At 33.3% G+C, this 26,618-nt stretch overlaps 1 protein-coding gene across 2 annotated transcripts in view; it reads left to right on the forward strand.

The window, feature by feature from the left end:
• Positions 1 to 26,618, forward strand: part of TBC1D31 (TBC1 domain family member 31) — a 68,366-nt gene that overhangs the window by 26,297 nt on the left and 15,451 nt on the right. For both annotated transcript variants that reach the window (XM_063079307.1, XM_063079308.1), the window contains 9 exons: positions 2,890 to 2,969; positions 3,050 to 3,196; positions 11,790 to 11,923; positions 15,396 to 15,529; positions 15,857 to 16,036; positions 17,200 to 17,432; positions 17,712 to 17,864; positions 19,406 to 19,541; positions 24,768 to 24,860. In XM_063079307.1, coding sequence (XP_062935377.1) covers positions 2,890 to 2,969; positions 3,050 to 3,196; positions 11,790 to 11,923; positions 15,396 to 15,529; positions 15,857 to 16,036; positions 17,200 to 17,432; positions 17,712 to 17,864; positions 19,406 to 19,541; positions 24,768 to 24,860 — 1,290 coding nt within the window. The remainder of the gene's footprint in view (positions 1 to 2,889; positions 2,970 to 3,049; positions 3,197 to 11,789; positions 11,924 to 15,395; positions 15,530 to 15,856; positions 16,037 to 17,199; positions 17,433 to 17,711; positions 17,865 to 19,405; positions 19,542 to 24,767; positions 24,861 to 26,618) is intronic.

Here is a 26,618-nt window from a genome sequence, read left to right on the forward strand (position 1 = left end):
CCAAGTTATTTTTTAACTTTTTAGTGACAATAAATTAATAAATACACAGACACATGGAGTACACATAAATATACAGTTCAATGAATAGTCACAAAGTGAACACAACCATGTTACCAGCATTTAGATCAAACAATGGAACATTGGCAGAACCTTCCTGCTCCCTTCCAGATACTCCCCCCTTTACCCCCAAAATAACTACCCTCCTACTATACTGTAGATTAGTTTAGTAGATACTGTCAAACAGTTTTCCCAAATTGTGGATTGAGCCAATTTACATTCCCACCAGAAGTATTTGAGAGTTCCAGTTGCCCCATCTTCTCACCAACACTTGGTATTTTTCACATTAATTTTAATAACTTCTTTTTTCTTTAAGCATTTTTAAATTATGAAACTTTAAATACACAGAAACACGTACAAAACAGGTTACTGCTTAATGAAAAATAATAAAAAGATCACGTACGTACCCTGAATTAGGTGGCTCCAAAGAATCCTCAGGTTTGGTTATTTGTTAGGAATTAGCATGTAGTCATATTCAACACTATGATATACTATAGTGAAAGAATACAAAGCAAAATCAACAAAGGGAAAAGGCACTATAGTGAAGTCTAGAGGAAACCAAGCACAAGCTTCCAGGAGTTCTCTCACTGGAATCACAGGAAATACTTGATCCTCCTGCAACAAATTTTGACAACATGTGTGAAGTGTTTACCAGGGAAATTCATTAGAGACTCGGTGCCCAGGGTTTTTACTGGAGGCTAGTTATGTAGGTACCCTGTTTAACATGTTTTAAATTCCAGACTCCCAGAAGGAAAGCAGGTGTTCAGCATAAACCACATTGTATAAACAGTTTAGGCACAGTGAGCCATTCTTACTGGTTTTGGGGATAATGGGAACTCTCCTGAAATCCAACTTCAAGATGCTAGCCAAGGGCCAACCTTGCAAGTAGGTCTCCTGAAGATAGGAGACTCAGATCTGTTATGTTAACTCTTTTCTGCACATAACCATTTTCACGTTAAGAAGTAGAGCATTACCACTAGCTTTGGAGCAGTGTGTTTATCCCCAGTCACATTTTTCTCCCTACTCCGTGGATATAACCATTGTCCTCACATTGTGTTGATTATGTCCTTGAGTTTCTTTGTAGTTTTATAACCTCCTCATGTAACCCTAACCAAAATAAAGACTGAATAGCAGGCACAATCTAGTTGTGTGAAGATTGGGCAATATTGCTCCTATCTGATGAATGCTCTAATAAGAAGAAAAGCTGAATGATATCTCTGAGACATGATCTGGCTTCAGCTTTCCTGAGAGTTTGCAGGAGGCTTTTCTGAGAAAACTAGTGCGTATGGTCATGCATGACTTCTGGGAAGTAAAAGGCCCATCATGGTCAGGGTATCCAGCATTGTTCTAGTGTGGGTCAAATCTGTGAGGGAGTGGGGCTGCTTCTAAGGAGCCCATAGGCAGATCTAAGGAGTAGATCAAAGTAGAACCCTTCTGGGGTGGCATGCATGTCCTCAACTAATGTTGGCATTGGGACATGGAAAGGAAAGTAGGAACTTCATCAGCTCACGGGCAAGACAAGAACAGGTAAAATTCAGGCCGAACTCACTAGAGTATTCTATCCTTTGTTTAAAAAGAGGCTTTGGGCTGGCCAGTTAGCTAAGTAGGTTAGAACATGGTGTTGTAACACCAAAGTCAATGGTTCGGATCCCTACACCACCACCCAGCCGCCAAAAAAAAAGAGAAAGAGGCTTCAATGGCAGCAGGTATCTTGGTGATGACAGCAATCAACATGTCTCTTTCCTGGATCGTATTGCTCCAGTCTGGACTAGTTGCCCTCTCTTTCCTGGTACATGGCTCTCAAATGCGAATCTTCATTCACCATCATCTTGGGTTTTCCCTTCATCCCTCTCTTATGTTGGATTACCTGTTTTGTATGGTAAAAAAGAGCACTGAACTAAGTCAGAAAATCTGGCTTTGAGTCTTGAGCCAAGTTTTACCAGATTTGTGACCACGATCAACCAAGTCACTGAACTTCTCTGACCTTCCAATTTTCTTGGATAAAGAAAGGAAGACAACATCCCATCTGTTTCATATGTTGATAGGATCAAATAAGATAATCTATGAAAATAGCTTTATAATCCTAAAACCTATAAAATATTTTTTCCATTAAGATAAAAATTGACTCAAAATATTTAGATACGAGACTATCAGCGGAAGCTGATGTCTATTAATGTTTTATAGGATAAAATGGTGAATGAACTAGGTAAATTTTTCTATCAACTTGCCCTTCATGCTTTTATGCTAGGAGTTATGCAGAATTTTAAGAAAAAAAAAAAGAGGGGGGGGGAATATCAGAATGCATTGCTCTTGGTACAGAGGTTGGCAAATGACAGCTTTGGGCCCAGTCCAGCTACTCAGGCTAAGATTGGTTTTTACGTTTTTAAATGGCTAGATTTTTAAATTGTTACATAAACGTCTATAATATTGCTGGCTGGTTAGCTCAGGTGATTAGAGCATGGTGTTATAACACCAAGGTCAAGGGCTAGGATCCCCATACCAGTCAGCCACCAAAAAAAAGAAAGAAAAAAATCTACATAATATCCTCGATTTTTCCTCTTGGCCATCAAAGCCTAAAATATTTACTAAGCAGCCCTTTACAGAAAAAGTTTGCCAAACCCTGGTCTAGGCAAGGTAATATGTCATGAACTTTATTTCCTATGTATATGACGTTCAGAGGGGAGAGAGAGAGAGAGAGAGGAGTCCTGTGATATAAAAATATTTCTGTGTGTTGTGTTCTAAAGTTGGAAAGCCACTGTGGACTAGACTACCATTTGTCTTCTTCTCATCGTTAGGATTATGTACTTATTGATACTGTCTTTCTCTTTATAGAATGAACTGTCAGATGGATTAAACAAAAAGCGTTTACAAATCTTATTAAAAGGCTATGGTGAATATCCAACAAAATACAGGTAAAATTTAAATTCTTTTTATGTTTAAATTAATTTTACTCAAAGTAATTTGTTTGGTTAAAACTATATTTTAATTTCAGAATGTTCATTTGGCGCTCTCTGCTGCAACTGCCTGAAAATCATACTGCATTTAGTAGCCTCATAGATAAGGGTACTCATGTGGCATTTCTCAACCTTCAGAAGAAATACCCCATCAAAAGTAGGAAACTACTGAGAGTATTACAGAGGTATGTTCAGTATATTGCAGCAATGTGTATGAAACCTGTAATTAATAATTGCAGTGTTTTAAAATCCTGTTTATAAAATATTGTTCATTAAGCTTTGGTCATCCTTGTGTCGTATGTTTGTTTAATTTAAAAAACAAAACATATGCACACATGTATATATATTACATATGAGTATTAGTCTGCATTGTGTTCTAGAAAATAGGAACCTTTCAGATAATCTAAAGGAAGAAAGAGACATAGTAGAAAGAGCTTTGAATTTGAAGGCTCAAATTTAGTTTTGAATCCTTGTTCCACCACTTAATAACTGTGGTGTAGGATGTTGTCATTTTACTTTACTCAGCCTTAGTTTTTTTATCTGAAAGTGGGGGTAATAACACCAACATCATTAGATTATTGGGGAGATTAGATGAGAATCTTTTTTTTTTTTTTTTTTTTAAAGATGACCAGTAAGGGGATCCTAACCCTTGACTTGGTGTTGTCAGCATCGCGCTCTCCCAAGTGAGCTAACCGGACATCCCTATATAGGGATCTGCACCGCACTCTCCCATGTGAGCCACAGGCTAGCCCCGAGAATCTCTTTTATAGTGCTTATGCTAGAGTACAATTCATAGTAAGCACCCAGTAAATGTTTATAATAATAATGTAGCTAACCCTTTAAAATGCTTTTCATGTATTAGGCACTACTAAATACACATTTCACTTATTTTACAAGTAAAGAAACCTAAGGCATAGAGGATTAGGTAATATGATTGAGTCACACAAGCAGTAGAGCTGAGATTAAGCCCAGTCCCCAGAGTCCAAAACTTTTTTTTTATATAAAGTTTATATTATGAAATATTTCAAGCATAAGTAAAAGTAGAATAATATAATGAATATCCTCGTGTCCCTCACCCACCTTCAACAATTGCCAACTCATGGCCAATCTTGTTGCATTCATATTCCCTGTCACTCTATCTCTCTATCTTCCCCCCAACATACACATCCTCCCCCCAACATACACATACTACCCTTGCTAAATATTTACATATGTATCTCCAAAGGATAAGGGCTATTTTTCTTTCTTTAAAATAAGCACACTGCTATTATCACACCAAAAAAACAATTAACAGTAATTCTTTCATATCCTCAAATATCCAGTCACTATTTCTGTTACTCTGATTATCTTAAGTTTTTTTATGGTAAACCTGTTCAAATCAGGGTCCAAACAAGGTACACACATTACATTTGGTTAATATCTCTCTTAAGTCTCTTTTAATCTACAGATTTTGATTCCCTCTCTTTTTCCTTAGACAATTTATTTGTTGAAGAAACCAAGTCATTTAACCTATAGCTTTCTGTATTCCAGATTTTGCTGATTATATTCCCATGGTATTGCTTAACATGTTTCTCTTTCTTCTGAATTTCCTACACAGTGGTAATTAGAGCCGGGGGCTTGATCTGATTCAAGATGTTTATTTCTCCTCCTTTGGTGTTTGTTTCTTTGTTTTGCAAGAAAACATTACAGGTGGTCTTATATACTTTAGTTAGGAATTTTATAATGCCTGGTTCTGTCTCTTTTGTGGCATAATTGGCCATTGACGACCATTGCCTAGATCCATTATTTCACCAGAGATTACCAAAACAGTGATGATCTAATGTTGTCATTCCCTCTCCTTTTATGAACTGGAAAATTTCTATAGAGAAAAATTTCCTATTGCCAATTATTTGGTTACTCTGATACAACCCATATAGGAAGGGCAAGTTAAATGCTTCATACTTTTTTTTTTTCTTTCTTTCTGAATAGTAAGTTGATAACTTGGAGCCTCCCAAAGTGATCATTATATTCACTATGAACTCATATTTAAGCATAGAGCCCTTTTCAGTACACAGAGCCAGGAATGTACTGATATTTTCCATTCAAATTTTGGATTATAACGTTTTTGCATAGCTGTTTGATTTTATAATTATTATCTTTTTCTCTTATGCTAAAAATCTTAATTCCTAACAACATTGACATAATTCCCTATTTTCTTTACACACAGCACACATAGTGGTTTTTAAACTCCATACATATATAATAAAAACTACATTTATATTATTATAACAGCGATGTGAATATGATATCACACATGATTATTGAAAACAGTTCAAAATATTTTTTGTTGTTCCTTTTGTTCTTAGGTTGTGTCCCAGTAGGCATATATAATCAAATTATTGTTTTGAACTCAGTTGAAATAATTCCTCTTTATATGGCAGTGCTACTAAGAACACAATTAGGTTAATTTGTTTCATTTGTTTTTTAGTTTTTTGAAATTTTTTTAAATTTAAATTTTATATTTTTATAAAACGTTTACATGTTTCTAAAGCAAATCTACGAAATGAGGTATTTTCAGAACAGTCTGGCTTCTGTTCCCTCCATCCCATCTCTCTTCCCCACATGTAATTCTTTTAATAAATATATATACATATATATATATGTACAAATATATTTGTACTCTCTCTCCTTAGGTAATGGTTGCATACTATTATACTTTTTTGGACCTTTCTTTTTAAATTTAACAACATATTCTGCATATCATTTCAAAGCAATGTACAGAAATATTCCTCATTTCTTTTTACAGCTGAATTGTGCTCCATTGTGTAAATGCACCATAATTTATTTGACATGTCCTCTATTAATGAACATTTGGATTGTTTCCAGTCGTTTGCCATTACAGGCACACTGCGTTAATTAGCTTTGTCTGTAAATATTTTTTTTTTATTTAAGTGTATCTTTGGGATATATTTATAAATTTTGGATTGCGGGGTCAAGGGGTGAATAAGTAATATACTTCCCTTTTGAATTAGAGAAAACATCATATCACTTTGTTAAGACCTGACTTAGAAAGAGATGGAAATTTGTTTATTTTTCCCATTTGGTCTTCACACTTAATATGCTTTCCCATTGTGCATAAGTCTCTGCATAAAATGACATCACAGTTCAAACATTTGCCAAAATACCAGTGTAGACTCTTAGTGCCTTGCTTTTGCTTTTCTTTTGTGTATATATATATATTCAAGTTGAAAGCAGTAAGTGTTTTGGTTGGAAAGCCTAGGCTATTATCAGATGAAGAAGGAAGTAAAAAGATGAGAGTATATTACTTCCAAAATGAATATTTTCCTGAACTCTTTTGAAATAATTTATTCCCTCAGTTCAGAGGAAAAGATAGAAAAATATTTTCTTTCTATTAACCCCATCATTTTAGGGAATCAAGAATTGATTTTATCAATAAATAAAAGCTATTAAAGTAACTATTTAAGTTATCTGAAATTTCTTACAATTTTTGTGTCTTAGGATTTTAAGCTTCCTAAATTGTGAGTGCTTCTTAGGGACTTGTTGATGCTTCTTCCTTATCACTAGCAGTACAACTTAAAAATTTTTCAGAATGTTTCAGGTGTTTTTCCTTTTTCAGCAGCTGGCTAGTACAGGGATCCAAACCTTGGTGTTGCAACACAGCGCTCTAACCAACTGAGCTAGCAGGCCAGCCCGTTTTCAGGCTTTTTAACTCTTCTATTAAGTAAATTCAATTCAAGAACTAATGAATCTAATTATTACACTGTTCTATTTTCGTTTGAGAAAGAGTGAGATAACCCTTATAATATCAAAGTGTAAGCTATTAATTTGATTAAAAATTCAAATTATCAGAGAAATAATTTTGAGGCTTTTTTGTCTAAATACTGTATGTACAGGGGGCCCTTCTTGAGATATATTTTCCATAAGGTCTTCCTAAAGTGGCATGAGAGGTTGCACATGTCATTTGAGGTTTTCCATAAAATATAGTAAGTTATGTTTAATACCATTATTTGCCTACTAATACATTTACAATTAAGTTAGCATTTTAATTTTAATTCTGTTTTTGTTCTTCAAATTATAACCTAATTTAGTTTAAGATTTCAGAGCAGTTTGCTTTTAAATTTCCATTTAAAAATTTTTTTTAATTTTAATTTTAAATTTCTGTTTCTACTAAACTTCAAAATTGTAGTTTAACAAAGGGGAGAGATTGTTCTTGATTAAAAGATGCATGGAAATTACTAGTTCAGTGAGTGAGTCTTGTTTGGATCCTGATAAGCAAATCAACTGAAAAGACCTCTTTAGACCTTTGAGGAAATTTGAGTCTTATCTAGTTATTAGATGATGCTACAGAATTATTGTTAATTTTGTTACTATGATAATACGTTATGACTGTATAAGAAAATGCCCTTTTTAAAAAAAAAAATGCTTACTTAAGTATTAAAGAGTAAAATGATATGATGTCTGGAATTTGCTTTTAAAATACTCTAGCAATAAGTGGAGGGGATGCAGTAAATGAAAGAAGTGTGATAAAACATGGATTTATTGTCGGAGCTAGGTGATGGGTGCAGGGAGGGTGGTTGTGCTCTGCTTCTGTATGTGCTTAGAAATTTTCGTGATAGACTCTTTTAGAAAGTAGCATAAAATTATTCATTTTAAATTACAAAAATAATACAGATTCTTTGTAAAATAATTCAAACAGTACAGATGATTATAAAGAAAAAAATCAGCACCTTGTCCATTCCCTGTCTGACTTGCCAGAAATGATTTTTTGGTTTATTTTCTTATAGACCCTTTTATGTGTATATAATGCAAATAAATACACACACTTAGCAAAAATGGGATTATACTATACATACTATTTTGCCATTTTTTTTTCTTTTTTAAGTCTATTATGAGCCTCTTTCCCTCAGTACACATAAATCTATCTCCTTTTAAGAAATGCACATAGATGGATGTTTCAGAATTTATTTAATTCTTCATCTCATTAATGGACATTTAGATTATTTTACACTTATTTGCTTTTCAAACAATACTCTAATATCCTTGGACATATCTTTGTGTGAATGTTTTTGTAGAATAGACTTCTAGAATAGAAACTACTAGGACAAATTATACATATGTATAATTGATAATATATAATTTAAAATATGTAAAATGCACATATATACACAGACATTTCAGAGAATTTTATCAACTCTGAAAAATGCCTGTTTTGCCATTTATTCATCAACACTATCGGTGTTTATTTTTGCTAGTCTGAGAGTCAGTTGAAAGATGGGAACTCACTGTTGAATGTGTAACTTCTGTAAGTATAAAAGTGCCATCCTTAGGAGAAAGCTATCTTGAATTTCGGTTGATTTCTAGCTCTTACAATAATGAGGGTTTAATGTAAATTATCTGGGATTTCATTTCCTATTCTCAATAACGATGCTAATCCCTCCCTCCTGGGATTGTTCTGAGTATCAGATAATAAAGGATGTCTGAAATAGGCTTGTTAACTTTATTAACCGTATTAATTTTCTATTGCTGCTATAACACATTACTGTGCACTTTGTTGCTTAAATTAACACAGATTTATTCCTACATTTCTGTAGTTAGAAGTCCAACATGGGTCTCACTGGGCTAAAATCAAATTGTCAACAGGGCAGCATTTCTTTCTAGAGGCTCTGGGGAGAATCCGTTCCCTTGCCTTTTCCACCTTCTGAAGGCTTCCTACATTCCTTGACTCATCGTCCTCTTCCTCTGTATTCAAGGCCAGCCACATTGCATCTCTCTGACCATTCTACTGTAGTTGGATCTCTTTCTGACCAAAGCCAGGAAGGTTTCTTTGATTTTAATGACCTACGTGATTAGATTGGGCCCGCCCAGATAATCCAGGATAACCTCCCAACCCCAAGGTGCTTAACTTAATCATATCTGGGAAGTCCCATGTTAAAATTCACAGGTTCTGGGAATTAGGGCGTAGACATCTTTTGGTTGGGGGGTGCATTATTCTGCTTGGCACCTTATACTCTAAGGTATTTCTTAGAAAATTATTTATATCTAAATAGGAATAAGAGGGAATTAACCTTAACAAATATTAAATGTTCCTATAAAGCTACAATTGAAACTGGTGCTAACATATAAATAGATATGCAGAGTCTAGTAATAGACCCAGCTTCATTCAAAAATTAATTTATTGATAAAGGTGACATTTCAAAGTAATGAAGAAAAGGTAGGTTATTTAGTAAATGGCATGGAAAAACTGGAGAGCCATCTGGAAAAAGTTGGAAGTATACATCATATATTACATCAGGATAAAGTCCACTTGGATTAAAGATTTAATTTTTAAAAAATAACCTTAAAAAACCATAAAAGTATTAGAAATAAAATGCGAGGTTGTTAGGAAGTCTGAAACTACTTTATGTGTATACTAGGTCTAAGTAAATATAGATAAAAGCCAGATTTCTTACTCTCAGAGAAAGTTACAAATAAGCAAAAGGGGAAGGCTAGAATGAATCTTGTAGTAGACTGGAATTGGCAGTGTTGGTTTTTAAGATATATGCAAGTAAATAGATACAGAAAGAGATACAGATATGTCTGTATGCAGGAATTAGCATTCATGCATGTATTTCCAAGCTCTGTCTGCTGCAAGGGCTTAAAAGCAATGGCATCCCAGGCACAATGAGCACTAGATCTTATTTTCTGATCCTATTCTCCAGGAACTAGGGCTTCTTGGGGAAGTGGCTGATTGCCGGGCTGGGTGAGAAAAATACAAGATGAATCTGGAGCATCTTAAAGTGCCAGAAAGTAAGGAAGTGTTCAAAAAAGGACGGACGTGTCAAAAGAGCACACAACTCAACTCAAAAGAGTTTCTAATGGCCAAAGCTGGAACAATTTGAGCAATGAAATAACAATAGCAATAAATTATAACCCATAGAATAAAATAAATATCCATGAGTTCATATTGATTGATATAAGTAATAAGGATATAAACTGGGAAGAAGGGACATCTCTAATAAAGAGAGAAGGAATTAGAAAAATAGAAAATCACCATAGTAATAATTGCAGACAAAATCTACTGATTGATGCTAAAATTAGTGGGCATAATTTGATGATGATTAACAGAATATTTGGATAATCTTAAAGTATGTCTCCCAAAATATTTATAATTACAAATGGAAAAATAATTCTATAGTAAAGAAACTCAGCAGACACCACCTTAAACAATTCATCAAATTTAAAATTATCAGTAATAAGACATTGATATGATGAACATCTCTTTTGTGATGTTCTTGCCAAAAATACATAACCTCAGTCTAATTATGAGAAAATATCAGATCCACCCAAATTAAGGGACAGTCTATAAAATACCTGACTGGTATTCCTCAAAAGTGGAAATATCATGAAAAATAAGGAGAGACTGAGGAACTCTCACATTGGAAGAAACTAGAGACATAACAAGTGTAGTGTTGAAACTTGGGTTGATGAAATGAAAAAATGACACACAGAAAAATGACATTAGTAATGGGAAAAATGGTAAAATCTGAAAAAAGACCTAATAGCATTATACCAATGTTAATTTCTTAGTATTGATAATTGTACTGTATGCAAGATGTTAACTTTAGGGGAATTTGGGATAAAAGTATATGAGAACTCTACTATTTTTGCAATTTTTTGTAAGTCTAAAATTCTTTCAAAACAAAAAGTTAAAATAATAAAGAAAGAGGCCTTTAAAGGCATTAGAAGTGAATGTGGGAGAATTATAAACCTAGAGTAAGGAAGGCCTTTCTAAGCATGACATATCCAGAAGAGAATATGAATAAAAATCTCTACATGTAAAAAAAATTCCCAAAACAAAGACACGTAAAACTGAGAAAATATATGCAAAACATGACAATAACAGGCTGATTTCTTATTATCAGTGTTTTGGGGTTTTTTTTTTCTTTGAGCGGGGGTGGCTGGCTGGTCCTGGGTTCAGAACACTTGACCTTGGTGTAATTAACACTGCACTCTAACCAACTGAGCTAACTGGCTAGCCCTGATTTCTTTAATATATGAAATACTCATGTAGATAAGTGTGAAGAGGACTAGCCAATAAAAAATGGATATTTTTGGCATATAGTTCACAGCAATGGAAATGTTTCTTAAACGTGAAAAGATGCTTACCTCCCTTATAATAAGAGAAACACCAATTAGAACTACATTGAAGTACCATTTCTCACCCAGATTAAGGTTTGAAAAAAATGGTCGATAAAATATGTTGGTAAGAGTGTGAAAAAACAGGCATCCCTTTACACTGATGAACAATTTGACACTGACTGTTGACATTACAAATGCACATATCCTTTGACTCAGCAGTTCCATTTCTAGGAATTTATTCAAATCTATATTCCCACATGAAGAATAATGTATATGCAGTGGCATTTTGCACAGCATTTTTTAAAAAATATTGGAAACAAATGCCCAAAAGTAGAGGTTATAAAGAAATGAAAATCTGTTCATATGAGGCTGTGGAATGTACCTGTAACATATCATGAGGAAGCTCTACATACACTGATATAAACTATTTCCACGGGACTATTAATTGAAAAGTACAAGGGCAGAACAATGTTTATTTTCGTGATTTTTTTTTAAAAGGATTTATACTTTTAACAATGGTTGCTTCTGGGGAGGAGTAAGAGAATTTTCACCAAATGTAACTTCGGAATCGAATTTATCATGTGAATGTATTGTCTGTTCAAGTAAATTTTAATAATAACTTATTACTTTCTGGTCTTTGTTTCCTTATTTTGCTCACAGAACCCTATCAGCGTTAGCTCACTGGTCTGCGATCTTTAGTGACACACCATATCTTCCACTTTTGGCATTTCCATTTGTTAAATTATTCCAGAACAACCAACTCATCTGTTTTGAAGTTGTTGCTACTCTTATAAGTAAGTAAATAATTATTAAAGAATGAAACCAAGGATGGATTCCTATACATTTTCCTGATGTTTTTGCATCAATTAACAGTTCTAGATTTCTCTACTTTTAAGAAAGTGTGAAACAATCAGGTGCAGAGCATGAAATGAACAATTCAAACATTTATATGTAAACCTTGTATTTACAAAAAAATTTGGATAATTAAATTTTAGAAGATTTTGTTATAGACTGAATTTTGTTAGTAAGAAAGAAGCAAATCCTTGACTTACTGAAAGCCAGTTCTTCAGAGGATTGTTGTAAACATTAAAGCACTGACTGAGCACACGTGGCCTGTTGTTTAGTGCCAGGTTGTTGGCTGGTGTCCTCATCCTCATCATTTGTGGTGAACATTTATTGAGCACTGTTCCGTGTACTGATAATATAGTGATGAAATTACTATAAGAGCATTTCCTCCTATATGATTAAATATTACTAAAAACATAATTTATTGTCTGTGTAATATAATATTTTATTTTATAGGTATATCATAATTTATCTATTCCCCCACTGCAAGAATTTTTTCTAATTTTATTGCACTTTTTAAGCAGTTTTTAAAATTATAATCATATTACTTTTAATTTATTTAATGTTATATACATTTCCCTTATTTTTATAAACTTCATAAGTATTTTTATTGACTATAATATGCCATATTATGCATGTGCTAATCTATTGTTGAACTTTTAGGTTGTTTGTAGTTTTACCTATTAAAAGTAACAGTGTTATAACCATCTTCACATACAAATATTTATAATAATTTCTTCTGGGTAGATTCCCAGAATTGGTATTATTAGATCATAAAATATGAATAATTGATTCCCCAAAAGGGCTGTCCTAATTTATCCTGCTAATAGCACTAAGTGTTTCACAAGGAAAAGAAACAATTCAATAACAAGAAGGCAAACAATACAATTAAAAATTGAGTGGACTTAGGAATAGACATTTTTTCATGGAAGATAAACAGATGACTAATGAGCACATGAAAAGGTGTTCTGGTTTCGTTAGTCATTAAGGAAATGCAAATTAGAGCCACAATGAGATGTTACTTCATACCTATGGGATGGCTGTAGTTTTAAAAAAATGTTGGTGAGGATGCGAAAAAATTAGATCCTTCATACATTGCTGGTGGGAATGTAAAATGATACAGTCACTGTGGAAAACAGTTTGGTATTTCCTCAAAAAGTTAAACTTAGAATTACCATATAACTCAGCAATTTCACTCCTAGATATATACCCAGAAGAATTGAAAACAGACTCAAACAGATACTTGTGTGCAAATTCTCATAGCATCATTGTTCCCAGTAGCCAAAAGGTGGTAACAACCCAAGTGTCCGTTAACACATGAATGGATAACAAAATATGGTATGCGTACAATGGAGTATTATTTAGCTGTCAAAAGGGATGGAGTTCTGATAAATGCCACAACATGGATGAACCTCGAAAACATTATGCTTAGTGAAATAAGCTGGACACAAAAGGACAAATATTATATGATTCCACATACATGAACTATCTAAAACAGGCAAATTCATAAACACAGAAAGTTGATTAGAGGTTACCTGGGGCTGGGGTAAGTGGGAAAGGGGAGCTAGTGCTGAATGGATGTAGAGTTCCTATTTGGAGCAAGGGAATGGTTTTGTAAATAAATTGTGGTGATGGTTGCCTAACATCGTGAATATAAATAATGCCTCAGAATTGTACACTTAAAAATGATTAAAATGGTAAATTATATATATTTTACCACAATTAAAGAAAAAGATTATATCTAATTTAGGTAGGCATGCAAAACTATTTTTTTATTTCCAGTAAAATCTTGTTATGTAACTAAAATGTGATTATATGCTACAGAAATTGATCTTTTTCTTCTAAGCAAACATACCTGAAATCTAAATCTAGGATATTATTGTTCCCTCCATGGTGGTCAGCATGAGCAGCTATGGGTTTTTATCAAGGGTCTCAAATTAGTTTTATTCAAGAAACATTTACTGAGCTTCAAATAAATGTTAGCACAGTTTGGGATAGGCCATTGTTCTAGTTATCAGGTTTATAGTCAAGTTGGGACCTAGAAGATATTTTAAAGGAAAATAGTCACTTCTAGGTATATCATGGGATATATTTATAAAAGTCATTTTTAAACACTATTTAAATAGAGTCTCTTTTATGGCCAGGTAGAAATTCTTTGGGTTTGGTAAAGAATCTCCTCACTATTATTATTTCTCTTTATTCTGCTATCAGTAGGTTTTGTCTCTAGGTCCTTTCCCCATACTTTTGTGGTGGTGGTACCAAAGCAGAAAAGAAATACTTAAGAGAAGTCAAATGGTTACTGTATGCATCACGGTTTCCCTCTTGCTAATGGAAAACAGTGTTTTATTGATGAAGAGTAAATACAATGGGTTTGCCAGTTAGCTCAGAGTTACCTAATTTGGTTAGAGGGCAGTGTTACAACACCAAGGTCAAGGATTCAGATTCCTGTACTGACCAGCCACAAAAAAAAAAAAAAAAAAAAAAAAGATAAGGATCAGGAGTCTGTCAATGTTTGTGACGTTTTAAATGCCCAGAACTAGCAGTGTCTTATACATAATAGGTACTTAGTAAATGTTGCTGCTCTAGATTTTTCATTTTAAAATTAACTTTAGAGCAGCAATTTAAAGAATTTGAAATTTTTCTTTTTAAAGCTTAGTCTTTGCAAGATTTTATTATGACTTAATTATTAACTCAAATTTGAATGCTCAATAGTAAGTGAAATAATGGAATTCCAGATTTGGAAAGTCCTCATAAACCATGTATAATTCAATATTCTTCTGATAAAGCCCTCTTTTGCTAATTTGAGATAGGCAATCTTATAATCAAAGGCCGAAACCATAACTCAATATTTAAAATATAAAAGCAGAATTTAATAATTAAGTAAAGGAGAGGTTAGACATAGGCTTGTTGAGAAAACAAACTGATGATTATATATAGGATTTTCGAGAAGAATTTTGGGAAGGTTGTACTGTTACAGTGAGCAAGTGAGTTAAAGTTAGCCTTAGAAGCCTATTCAGTGGAATAGACTCTACTTTGGACTAGTTGACGTTCAAAGAATGCCCCAGCTGTTAATGATTATTTTGTTTTTAAAGTCAAATTTACTCTGACAAATCATTACTGATCAGTTAGATTTAAAACCAGTTCTGGTGGTTATTTATTACTGTGGTTATAGAATAATCAGTCTTTTCCTAAGAAAGAGGACTTTTTAATTCTCATAGTAACATTTAATGGATAGGGATACAGTATATACACATTTGTTTTTATATATTGCTATCAATATGTAAGAATGTAATTCTTATGTATGTTTTCTCTTATTTATTCATGGGCATGTTGAGGACATAAAGAGTGGATACATGTAGGAATTGCAGTGTCCTTTGATAATATAGGAAGATATTTAAAGATTTTTTTCTCTCTTCATAGTCAATTGGTGTCAACACTGGTTTGAATATTTTCCTAATCCTCCTATCAATATTCTCAGTATGATAGAAAATATTTTGGCATTTCATGACAAAGAACTGCTACAACACTTCATAGATCATGATATAACTTCTCAGGTAAGAAGTGTAAGGTTTTTAGACTAACATAACTTATTCTGGAAGCTAACATTGGTTCTGGTATAAATAAAACAGTATTTTCTTGAAGGAGTATAATAAAAAGCATACTACATTTTGTATTTTTAATGGTATTCCACTGCTTTTCATCATTTAAACTGTCTTCCTGAAAGTCTTTTTTAAAAAGGGTCCAAATTAAAGTAGTTCTTTTCATAATTATGTATTTAATATAATGATTTTCATAGCTTACATCAAATGTAAGAGAATACCATCAATGACTATTTTGACCTTTCTCTAGAAAACTAATAAATTTTTCCTTATTTATTTTAGCTATATGCATGGCCTCTTCTTGAAACTGTGTTCTCAGAAGTGCTGACAAGAGAAGAGTGGCTAAAATTATTTGATAATGTCTTTTCCAACCATCCTTCATTCCTCCTGATGACTGTTGTAGCCTATAATGTATGTTCTCGAGCTCCTTTGCTCAATTGTAAGCTTAAAGATGATTTTGAGGTAAATATCCTTGTTCTTAAGAAGAGGTTCTGGGCCGGCCCGTGGCTCACCCGGGAGAGTGTGGTGCTGATAACACTAAGGCCCCGGGTTTGGATCCCATATAGGGATGGCCGGTTCGCTCAATGGGTGAGCATGGTGCTGACACCAAGTCAAGGGTTTAAGATCCCCTTACCGGTCATCTTTTAAATAAAAAAAAAAAAGAAGAGGTTCTCAAATTTTAATTATTTTGATTGAAAAATCCATTTATTTATTGAGTACCTATTGTGTGTCAGGCACTGGTGCTAGGTGGTAGGAATATAATGGATAACAAGTTGGATCACATCCTTGCCCTTATATAGTTTATAAACAATTAAACAGGCAATTACAGCAGTTAGTCTTACAATCTTAGCTTCAAAAAAGAATCATGTGATATTGGGGTTTTGTGCTTTTTGCCTTTATAAAGGTTGTTTAACAGTTGGGTAGTTGTTTATTCTGTGCATTCTTATCAATGACCTATCTGGTCTGTGATAGTTTGGATGCTTATTACACATGTAAAATGGTAACTATGAGAGTTGTGAGGCTTAGCAGAAAGTGACTGAAAGAAAGCATTAGTGGTATTTTTAAAAGGAAAGGCTCTTTTGGTAGATAGGATGAATTAGTTGGGTTTTTTCTGTGTGTGTGGCTTATTTTGCGGTTACTGTCAAACTTTATTTTTAACTTCATGATCACATGATACATACACATATATTCTATTTTAGAATTTGGATCTGCCAGCAGAATACAATAATGTAGAGATATTTCAGATATTTTTAAAGATTCAAGCTAATTTATTTTCTAAGCTACTTTATTTTGGATTTTGAAAACATAAAATCCAAGCGGAAAGATGTTTTATTATTAAAGCATTCTTTTTCTGTTGCAATGGAAGCCTCCATTTGGAGTTAAAATATAAATAGCTTTATTTCAAATTTTCATACTATGATTGTGAAATTTTATTACATTTTGAAAATAATGAAATTGAATTTTCATTTTAAAATCTGAGTTAAGAAAAGCTTTGGTGAATTAGCAAAAAAAAAAAAAATTCTTAAAGGTAAATTCACATTTACACTTTTAAACTCTTGTTTTAATTCTGCCTCACAGTTGCTTGGTTAGGTAAATCTGGATTTAAACACCATGTTTTCTTACAGTATTTTTTTCACCATCGGAATAACCTGGATATAAATGTTGTGGTTAGAGAAGTTTATCATCTCATGGAGACCACCCCTACTGATATTCATCCAGACAGCATGCTTGATGCTTTTGTTGCACTGACAAAAGGGCAATATCCAGTATTTAATCAATATCCAAAGTTTATTGTGGACTATCAGACACAGGAACGAGAAAGAATAAGGAATGATGAATTGGATTACTTAAGAGAGAGGTAATCGTGGAATACTTGTTCTTTGTCTGATCGAAATGAAATCTGTTATAAACATAAACAAGAAAGTTTTAATGAAAAATACATTTAAGTTATTAAGTATTTGTGTAAAATCAGAGTTTGAAGGCTGGAAACCTCTTTAAAGATATTTAATTCTTACATATGGGAAGTAAAATCAGTTACACATAATCAGGTATACATTTTGTGTTTTGGCTGTTCTTGGACTTAAATTACTTAGCTTTCTTGTTTGCATTTTCATCATAATAAACATTATTGCTAAAGGCAGACGGTTGAAGATATGCAAGCTGAAGTAGACCAGCAAAGAGCTGAAGACGAAGCTTGGCACCAGAAACAAGAACTACTTCGTAAAGCTGAAGAAACAAGAAGAGAAATACTCTTACAAGAGGAAGAGAAAATGATACAACAACGTCAGAGGTATGTTTTATCACTTTTTAAAAATTCTGGACAGGGACTGGCTGGTTGCTTAGTTGGTTAGAGCTCAGTGTTGATAACACCAAGGTTGAGGGTTCAGATCTCTTTACCGGCCAACCACCAAAAAAAAGAAAAAAAAAAAGAAATTTAGACGTATGAGTTAGTTGAATAATTTTTATTTTCTTTTATTTTTTCATTATACAAACAACACTATATAGAGAATTGCCCAGCTGTAGTATTTCCATTAAACAGATATTTAAGTAAATAAAAAGAATCTTTATATACCACTTCTCAAAAAATTGGTATATAGCAAAATGTAATTCTAAAGCTATACAAACTGTGATATAATTATGCACTGATTATTCAGAAGTGATACCAGATCTAACGTGTCTTGAAGGATGTTGTTTAGAAACATTATTTTATACTGAGCAGAAATGCTTTGTAATAGAGTGCTAGGTAAATCACTTTTGGGAGTAAAATTTTTTAAATTATGTTTTAAACATATCTGTGTGACCTGACAACTGAAATATAAAACGATTACATCATTATGCATTTAATACTTTGGAAGACAGGGTAGGAAGTATTAAGTGCTTATTAAAAAGTATGCTAATAAGGTAAAGTGTTTAAATTAACTAAAATTATAAGATAAGCATTGAGACTAAGCCTAATTGTTGGGAAACTCACTTCTGTTAAGTGTTCATTGATTCTTATTGTTGGGTGGAACTTTATGAAACGTATTTCTAGGGTGAGTTAAAAGGAATTGCTGAACTGAGCCATTAGCTTTCTACTGAAATTCTAAAAGAATAAGCATACATCATCTTTGGTAACATTGTGTTTTAGTCCATTTTGTGTTGCTATAACAGAAATACCTGAGACTTGGTAATTTATAAGGAAAAGAGGTTTATTTGGCTTACGATTCTGGCACAGCTGCATCTGGCATGGGCCTCAGACTGCTTCTACTCATGGCGGAAAGTGACAGGCAGCCAGTGGGTACAAGCAGATCACAGGGCAAGAGTAAGCAAGAGAAAGAGAGAGAAGGTGCCAGGGTCTTTTTAAGCAAGGAGCTCTCGCGGAAACTGATTGAGCCAGACCCACTCATTAATCCCCCTCCCCCAGGGAGAGCATTAATCCATTCATGAGAGATCCGCCCCCATGACTCCATCAGTTTCCAACACTGCCACATGGGGGATCAAATTTCCACATGAGTTTTGGAGGGGACAACACATCCAAACTGCATCACATTGGAACATTTTTTGGTATTCTTCCTTCAAATAAAAGCTATCAGTTGTATTGAAATGATCCAAGTGGTATACCTGCTAGAAGTTTGAGTATGAAAAGGATAACATGGGGACCATTTGTCATCTTCATGAGTATAGATTTATGTGATTGAGCATCTTTTGTTTATGTATTACAAACACAGTTTTGTTACAGTGGCACCAGCTAAATTGGGAAAGTGAATCAGAATAGGTAGTGGGCAGCTGTTATGAAAAATTAAATCTACATTGGGAAATGCTTTAGTTGTTCCTCCTCATTTTTTTTTGAAGACTAGCTGCTGTGAAAAGAGAATTGAAATTAAAGGAAATACACTTACAAGATTCTGCAAGAAGGCGATTTCTGAAGACTCAGCAAGATCAACGTGAAATGGAACTAAGAAGACTGGATGATGAAATTGGGAGAAAGGTTTATTCTTGTTATCTTAGTACTTATACATCATCCCTATTTACTCTCATTTAAATGTAATGAACATCTTCAATTAAATATTATTCCTAGAGTTCACAATGAGTACTAAATAGCCCCTTTAATTTTATTTACTTTTTCCCCCTCAGCTTTTCTTACTCTTTTTTGTATTACATTAATGGTTAAATATTTAAGAAATGCCAGGAAAACTCGTCAAGTTGACTAGTATCCTTGGTGACTCTTTCTCTAAAAATAGAATTATCAATATCAGTTAATGTTTAAGTTAATTGTGAATTAGGGAAAATGTTATTTTTTAATATAAAAATTTACCCATGACCCATATAAAAAGAATTGACCAGTATAGAATACATGGAGTTAAAAATGGACCTCTACTCTTCCTCATTTCATCTGCAGAGATAAACTATTTTAAAAAATGGTTATTTACACAGCCTTTCACATGTGTTTCTACAGATAGAGAAATAATTATACTCATATTTTCCTATATTTATACAAAAATCGGATTATTCTCCCTGTACATTCTGTTTTTATGACCCGTTTTTTAAAAATGATATACACTGAAAATCTTCCTGTATGTACATCTATTTCTTTTGTGCGTGTGGATGCATGGTATTCCATTGTATGAATATACCATATTTTATTTAATTCTTTGCTATTGGACATTTAGGTTATTTGCAGTGTTTTGCTCTACAAAACCATGCTACATTGTACATTCTCAGTACAAATCTATGAGTACTCGCACACATACTTTCACTGAGTAAATTTCAAGTTATGCCAAATTGTCCTCCAAAAATGAAACCGTTTAAGCTGTTTTAAGTGTATAAGAGTACCCATACCCTAATCGAGTCAATTTTGGAGTGCATCAGTCTTAATATTTGCCAACCTGATAGGTGGCAGTTTATTTTAATTTGCCTTTTTTTTTGCTAGTGAGATTAAATATTTCTTCAGTTATTTATCTTCAATTTGTAGAACTATAAATTGCAGATTCATATCATTTGTCCATTTTTCTATCAAGTTAGTCTTTTTCTTATTGATTTACGGGAGCTCTTTGTGTCATTTGAGGCAGCATCATTGAATAGAAATATGATGCGAGCCACATATGTAATTTTAAGTTTTCTAGTAGACAGATTAATAAAGTAAGAAAAACAGGTAAAGTTAATTTTAGTAACCTTTTATTCAACTCAGTATATTAACAAATTATCATTTTAATGTGCAATTAGTATAAAACATTATTAGTGAGATATTTTACCCCTTTTTTTGTATTAAGGCTTTGAAATCCAGTATTCATTTTACACTTACAGCACACCTCAATTTGGACTAGTCACATTTTCAGTGCTCAATAGCCATGTGTAGCTAGTGGCTGCCATACAGCATAGGCCAAGGGCATTAACCTCTTTGTCTGGTACAAACGTTTTCCTCTGGTCTGTGTTGCTGGTCTCTTAAGAATGTTTAGAATGGTGTTTTTTGTTGTGCAAAATATTTTAATGCATTTTATGTCATATTTAGGAAGACCTGCTCATTCTAAGGTTACCACATATGCATATTTTCTTCTAGTTGTCAAACTACTGTGCACAAACCAAATCTGGCCTACCACCTATTTTGTACAGCTTGTGAGCTAGAATAGTTTTAACGTTTTAAATGGTTTTTTAAATGACACTAATATTTCATGATGTGAAAAGTATATTAAATTTTTATTTATTTATTTATTTATTTATTTTATTTTACTTCTCAAAATATGTTGTAGTTGATTTTCATGCCCCTTTACCTCTTCCTCTCCACCCCGTCCCCTCCCCACTGACATTGTATCTGTTCACTAGACTTAAATAGTTCAAGGAATTTTTGTGGTTATTCTGTCTTCTTCCTCCCCCACCCTTTATTTGTTCGTGTGTTTATTTATTTATTTATTTTTAGCTCCCACAAATAACTAAGAACATGTGGTATTTCTCTTTCTGTGCCTGACTTGTTTCACTTGATATAATTTTCTCTAAGTACATCCATGTTGTTGTGGAGGGTAGTATTTTGTTCTTTTTTGTAGCAGAGTAGTATTCCATTGTGTAGATGTACCACAGTTTCCTTATCCAATCATCAGATGATGGACATTTGGGCTGGATCCAACTCTTAGCTATTGTAAATAGAGCTGCAATGAACATTGGAGTACAGGCATCCCTTCAGCATGATGATTTCCGTTCCTCTGGGTATATTCCCAGCAGTGGAATAGCTGGGTCATATGGTAGATCTATCCGTAATTGTTTGAAGAACCTCCATATCATTTTCCGTAAAGGCTGCACCATTTTGTGGTCCCACCAACAGTGAATGAGAGTTCCTTTTTCTCCGCAACCTCGCCAGCACTTATCGTTCACAGTCTTTTGGATTTTAGCCATCCTAACTGGGGTGAGATGGTATCTCAGTGTGGTTTTGATTTGCATTTCCTGAATGCTGAGTAATGTTGAGCATTTTCTCATGTGTCTGTTGGCCATTCATATATCTTCCTTTGAGAAATGCCTATTCAGCTCCTTTGCCCATTTTTTAATTGGGTTATTTGTTTTTTTGCTGTAAAGTTGTTTGAGTTCCTTGTATATTGTAGATATTAATCCTTTGTCAGATGTATATTTTGCAAATATTTTCTCCCACTCCATTGGTTGTTTTTTTACTCTGTTGATTGTTTCTTTTGCTGTGCAGAAGCTTTTTAGTTTGATATAATCCCATTTGTTTATTATACCTTTAGCTGCCTGTGCTTTTTGGGTCCTATTCATGAATTCTGTACCCACTCCGACTTCCTGGACTGTTTACCACCTATTTTGTACAGCTTGTGAGCTAGAATAGTTTTAACATTTTAAATGGTTTTTTAAACGACAGTAATATTTCATGATGTGAAAATTATATTAAATTTTTAAAAATATACATAAAATTCACATGTCATTGTTCATAAATAAAGTTTTATTGGAACAGGCACACCCATTTCTTTACATAATGTCTACAGTTGCTTTTGCACTCCATTGGCAGAAGTGAGTAGTTGTGACAGAAACCATATGACAAACAAAGCCTAAAATACTTACTATCTGGCCCCTTACAGAAAAGGTTTGCCAACCCCTGATGTAAGTAGTGAGTTAGGGACCAACCCTGCTTCTTTCCAAAAGGCATGTCAGTTGTCTCAGCACCATTTGTTGAACATTAGCAAAGTCATTTACCAACTAATGGTTATTAACATATAAAATTCTCTCCTATACTTCATCTCTCCCTTTGCTCTGTCTATTCCTAAGCCAGTACCACATTGTTTGAATGAAAGTAGCTTTGTAATGTTTTAATAACTAGACCTAATTCCCACTCATTAGTCTTCCTTTTCAGTTTTCCTCAGTATTCTCAAGTGTTTTAGCATTCCAGATGGACTTTGAGAATTTTATCACTCCCTCTGAATCCCTACCTCTCTCCATCCTATTGGAATTTTCATTAGGATTGCACTGAATTTATGTATTAATTTAAGGAACTTCAAACCTAGTTTTGTAAAATACCAAATGTTTTTTAAGTCTTTTAAAGGGTTTTTTTGGTTTGTTTGTTTGTTTGTTTGTTTGTTTGGCAGCTGGCAGGTATAAGGATACAAACCCTTTACTCTAACTAACTGAGTCAACTGGACAGCCCCTAAAGTATTTTAATTCATCTGTATTAGAAACACATTATCTCCTTTTATAGCATAATACATCTTATTTTGTTTAAAGCTATTTAATTTAAAATTGGTTTTTAAAATCTGGGATTCCTTTTAATTATCTAGTGAATGAGATTGATATTTCATTATTCTAGAAAAGTGTATATTCTTCCCCAAAAGTAATACAGGCTCAGAACACTGATGTCCTATTCCAAATGCCTTTGACATAGGTGAAGGCATTTTTTGGTCAAAGAATCCTATAAAGGCCTTTCAGCGGCATGATCTGGCCTCTGCCTACCCTTCCAGCCTCGTATCCTTCTGCTACCCATACTGATGTTGTACTCTGACCCTACCAAACTGCAAAACTCCTGTCACAGTTAGGCTCCCGTAGGAAAGACTGCTTGAGTCCAAAGTGACACGTACATGTGACTGCAGACATCTGCTAGCAGCCAGCAAAGTTGATTTGTTTTTGCTCTGGCTCATAGCTATTTGTATCTTTGAAAATTCATAAGCAAAAGAGCTTCTGTAATTGAAATTCCTTAATAAGCATTGCAGTGTTTCCTATGCCAAACCTTTCCTCTACCTCTTGGCATTATTACTATTCTTGCTTCATAAAATCCAGCATCTCCCCCTTTAAGCTAGCTGCTTTCCCAATAACCTCCTTACATTACACTGGTCCCTGGGTTTTTTTTACTGCTTGGATGTACATCTTTGCATATCCCACTATATTCTCATTTTTACTGTTTCTCCTATTATAAGTATTTGATAGCATATCTTTTAATTGACAATATCTAACGCTTTATGAATGCAGGTAGTAATACAATCATTAAATGTATGCTGAGTAAGTCAATGGGGATAGATGGCTGATCAGTTATAGTTTCTGCTGTTTTGTTTTGTTTGAAACACATATCATATAGTTTATTATCATTACTAAAAATAATTGACGCTTTAAGAAGCCAAATATTTAAGATGATTTATAAGATTCTGTTGTCTAGAGAGTGCCTCATCCAAATCCGCTAGTATATAGGAGTGAAACTCTTCTTCCTAGTAGTCAAATTTTGGAGAAAGGTGAACTCTAAATTAACTAAGTTCAATCAGAGCACATGAAGGTTGAGCAGTCCATGACAAACTTAAACCTGGAGTTATTTGTTGTCAAACCAAATTTATAAAAGTGTAGATGTTTAATCAAAAAGACCATTAAATAAATGTTATATTTAATAAGATTAAACCTGTATTTTTATGTGTCCCACCTTTAAATTGATCAAGTTTTTGTAAGTCATAATACCGGTTACTGTAATATGGTAAGAATTGCCATCTGTTCTCCCAGTCTGGGTAGATGAACATATGGTAATTGTGCTTTCTTTTTTAAAAAATTAAGCTTAACTTTAACTCAGATTATTCCTAGTTTCCACAGTGAATATTAATTAGTACATTGTCAGTTAATCTGGCTTCAAAACCCAATTCCTATTATTTTAAATACTGTTAGTGGATGTTCAGGTTACAAGGTTACTAAATCTATTAAAAATTATTTTGTAAATTCATTTTGGTATTCACAATTTGTTCGTCCATAGGTACATATGAGAGATCAAGAAATTGCTGCCACAGCCAGAGACCTAGAAATGAGACAGCTGGAACTCGAATCACAAAAAAGACTTTATGAGAAGGTATGAATCAATTATTCTAATAAAAGAAAAGCAGGTGGTGTACAAACCCTTTTTAGACTGTATTTACTCATGGTTTTTTAATGTTCATTTTATTTGCTTTTTAAGCAGAATATAGTGTCATCCAGGATTGTAAGCTAGCCAGAATGTCTGAATGTATAGTTTGTTGTAATTCTTTAATTCATGTTTCTGTTAGCAGCTTAGTCTGTTGTCTGCAGCACCAGATGTAAGCCCCAGATTTTGCCACAGGATCTTTTACTGACTTACCGAGTTTTCCTATATTTGTATAATAGTGACTACAAAATTATCTCAATACCTCACAAGGATCTTGTAAGGTAACTCAAGCAAGAGCTGTAAAGTACTTTAAATTTGAATCTTCTGGAATCAAATTAGCAAATATAACACTTTTTAAGTTTCCACACTGAATTTCTTCTAGCACTGAGCAAGGGATTTACAGTTTGGCTAAATCTCCTATGATTCTGAATTAAATGTAATTCATTTGGACTAAACTAAAGTTTACTTTTTACTGTCTTTTCTTCAGGGGTGGAGACTGGTGGCGATCAGGGGCCATAATTTCAGAATTAACAGAAAATGTGCAAGAAAAATATTAAGAATTCTAAGATATTTTTCTCTAAGATTCTGAAATATTAACATTTTGCTAAATTTACTTTATCTTTCTCCTTCTCTCCATGTAAACATATATACACCACACACCATTTTTCCTGAACTGTTTAAAAGTTACAGACATGATATTCCATTATTCCTAAATACTTCGGTGTATATTTCCTAAAACCAAGGAATCCTCTTACATAACCACAGTATAAATATCAAAAGCAGGAAATTAACATAATATTACCTGATATATAAACTTTATTCAAATTTAATCATTTATCCCCAAAATGTCCTTTAGAGCAAAAGAAAATCTAAGATTGTCTGGTTTTTTTGTTGTTATGTCTCTTCAGTGTCCTTTAAATTGGAACCCTTCCTGAGTCTATCTTTGTATTTCATAACATAGATATTTTTTGAAGCATATAGGCTAGATGTTTTGTAGAATGTCCCTCAATTAGCATTTGTCTGTTGTTTCTTCATGATAAAATGCAAGTTTCGTACTTTTGTCAAGAATGCCACAAAAGTGATGCTGAGTTTCTCTCCATGTATCAGATCAGGAGGCAAATGTTTATTAGTCCCTTTTTTATTTTTTGAAGGAAATGTTTATTTAAGCAAACGTATATGGTTAGAGAAGCGTTAAACTACTCAACAAAACCAACTTATGATATCCTCAACTTTATGTGGTCAGTTAGATACAAATATGTTGCTACTATGTTTTTCTTTTTTTCTTTTTTCCTTTGGAGGCTGGCCTGTATGAGGATCTGAACCCTTGACCTTGGTGTTATCAATACCATGCTCTAATCAACTAAATTAACCGGCCAGCCCTATGATGTTTTTCAAATCGGCTTTAGTGATTTAACACTTTATGTGCCAAAGTTATCTCTTACATTAGGTTGATTAAATGTGTTTATTTCTAAAGAAATTATGTCCCAGGAAACAGGCAATATTGTGATTACCTATATTAAAAATATGAGCTCAACATTTCATCTATAATTAATTTAAATAAAATTATTTTTTTAACAAAATAAAAAACTAAGCACAAACAAAAGAATAAACAAGTAAATATTTACCTGTAATACATATTGTTTCATCAAGTCTGTTTTCTGTTTGTATCTTTTTCATACATATGCCGCTTCTCCTTCACATAATACC

This window comes from Cynocephalus volans, chromosome 15, assembly GCF_027409185.1.
Source record: "Cynocephalus volans isolate mCynVol1 chromosome 15, mCynVol1.pri, whole genome shotgun sequence".
Lineage (NCBI taxonomy): Eukaryota > Metazoa > Chordata > Mammalia > Dermoptera > Cynocephalidae > Cynocephalus > Cynocephalus volans.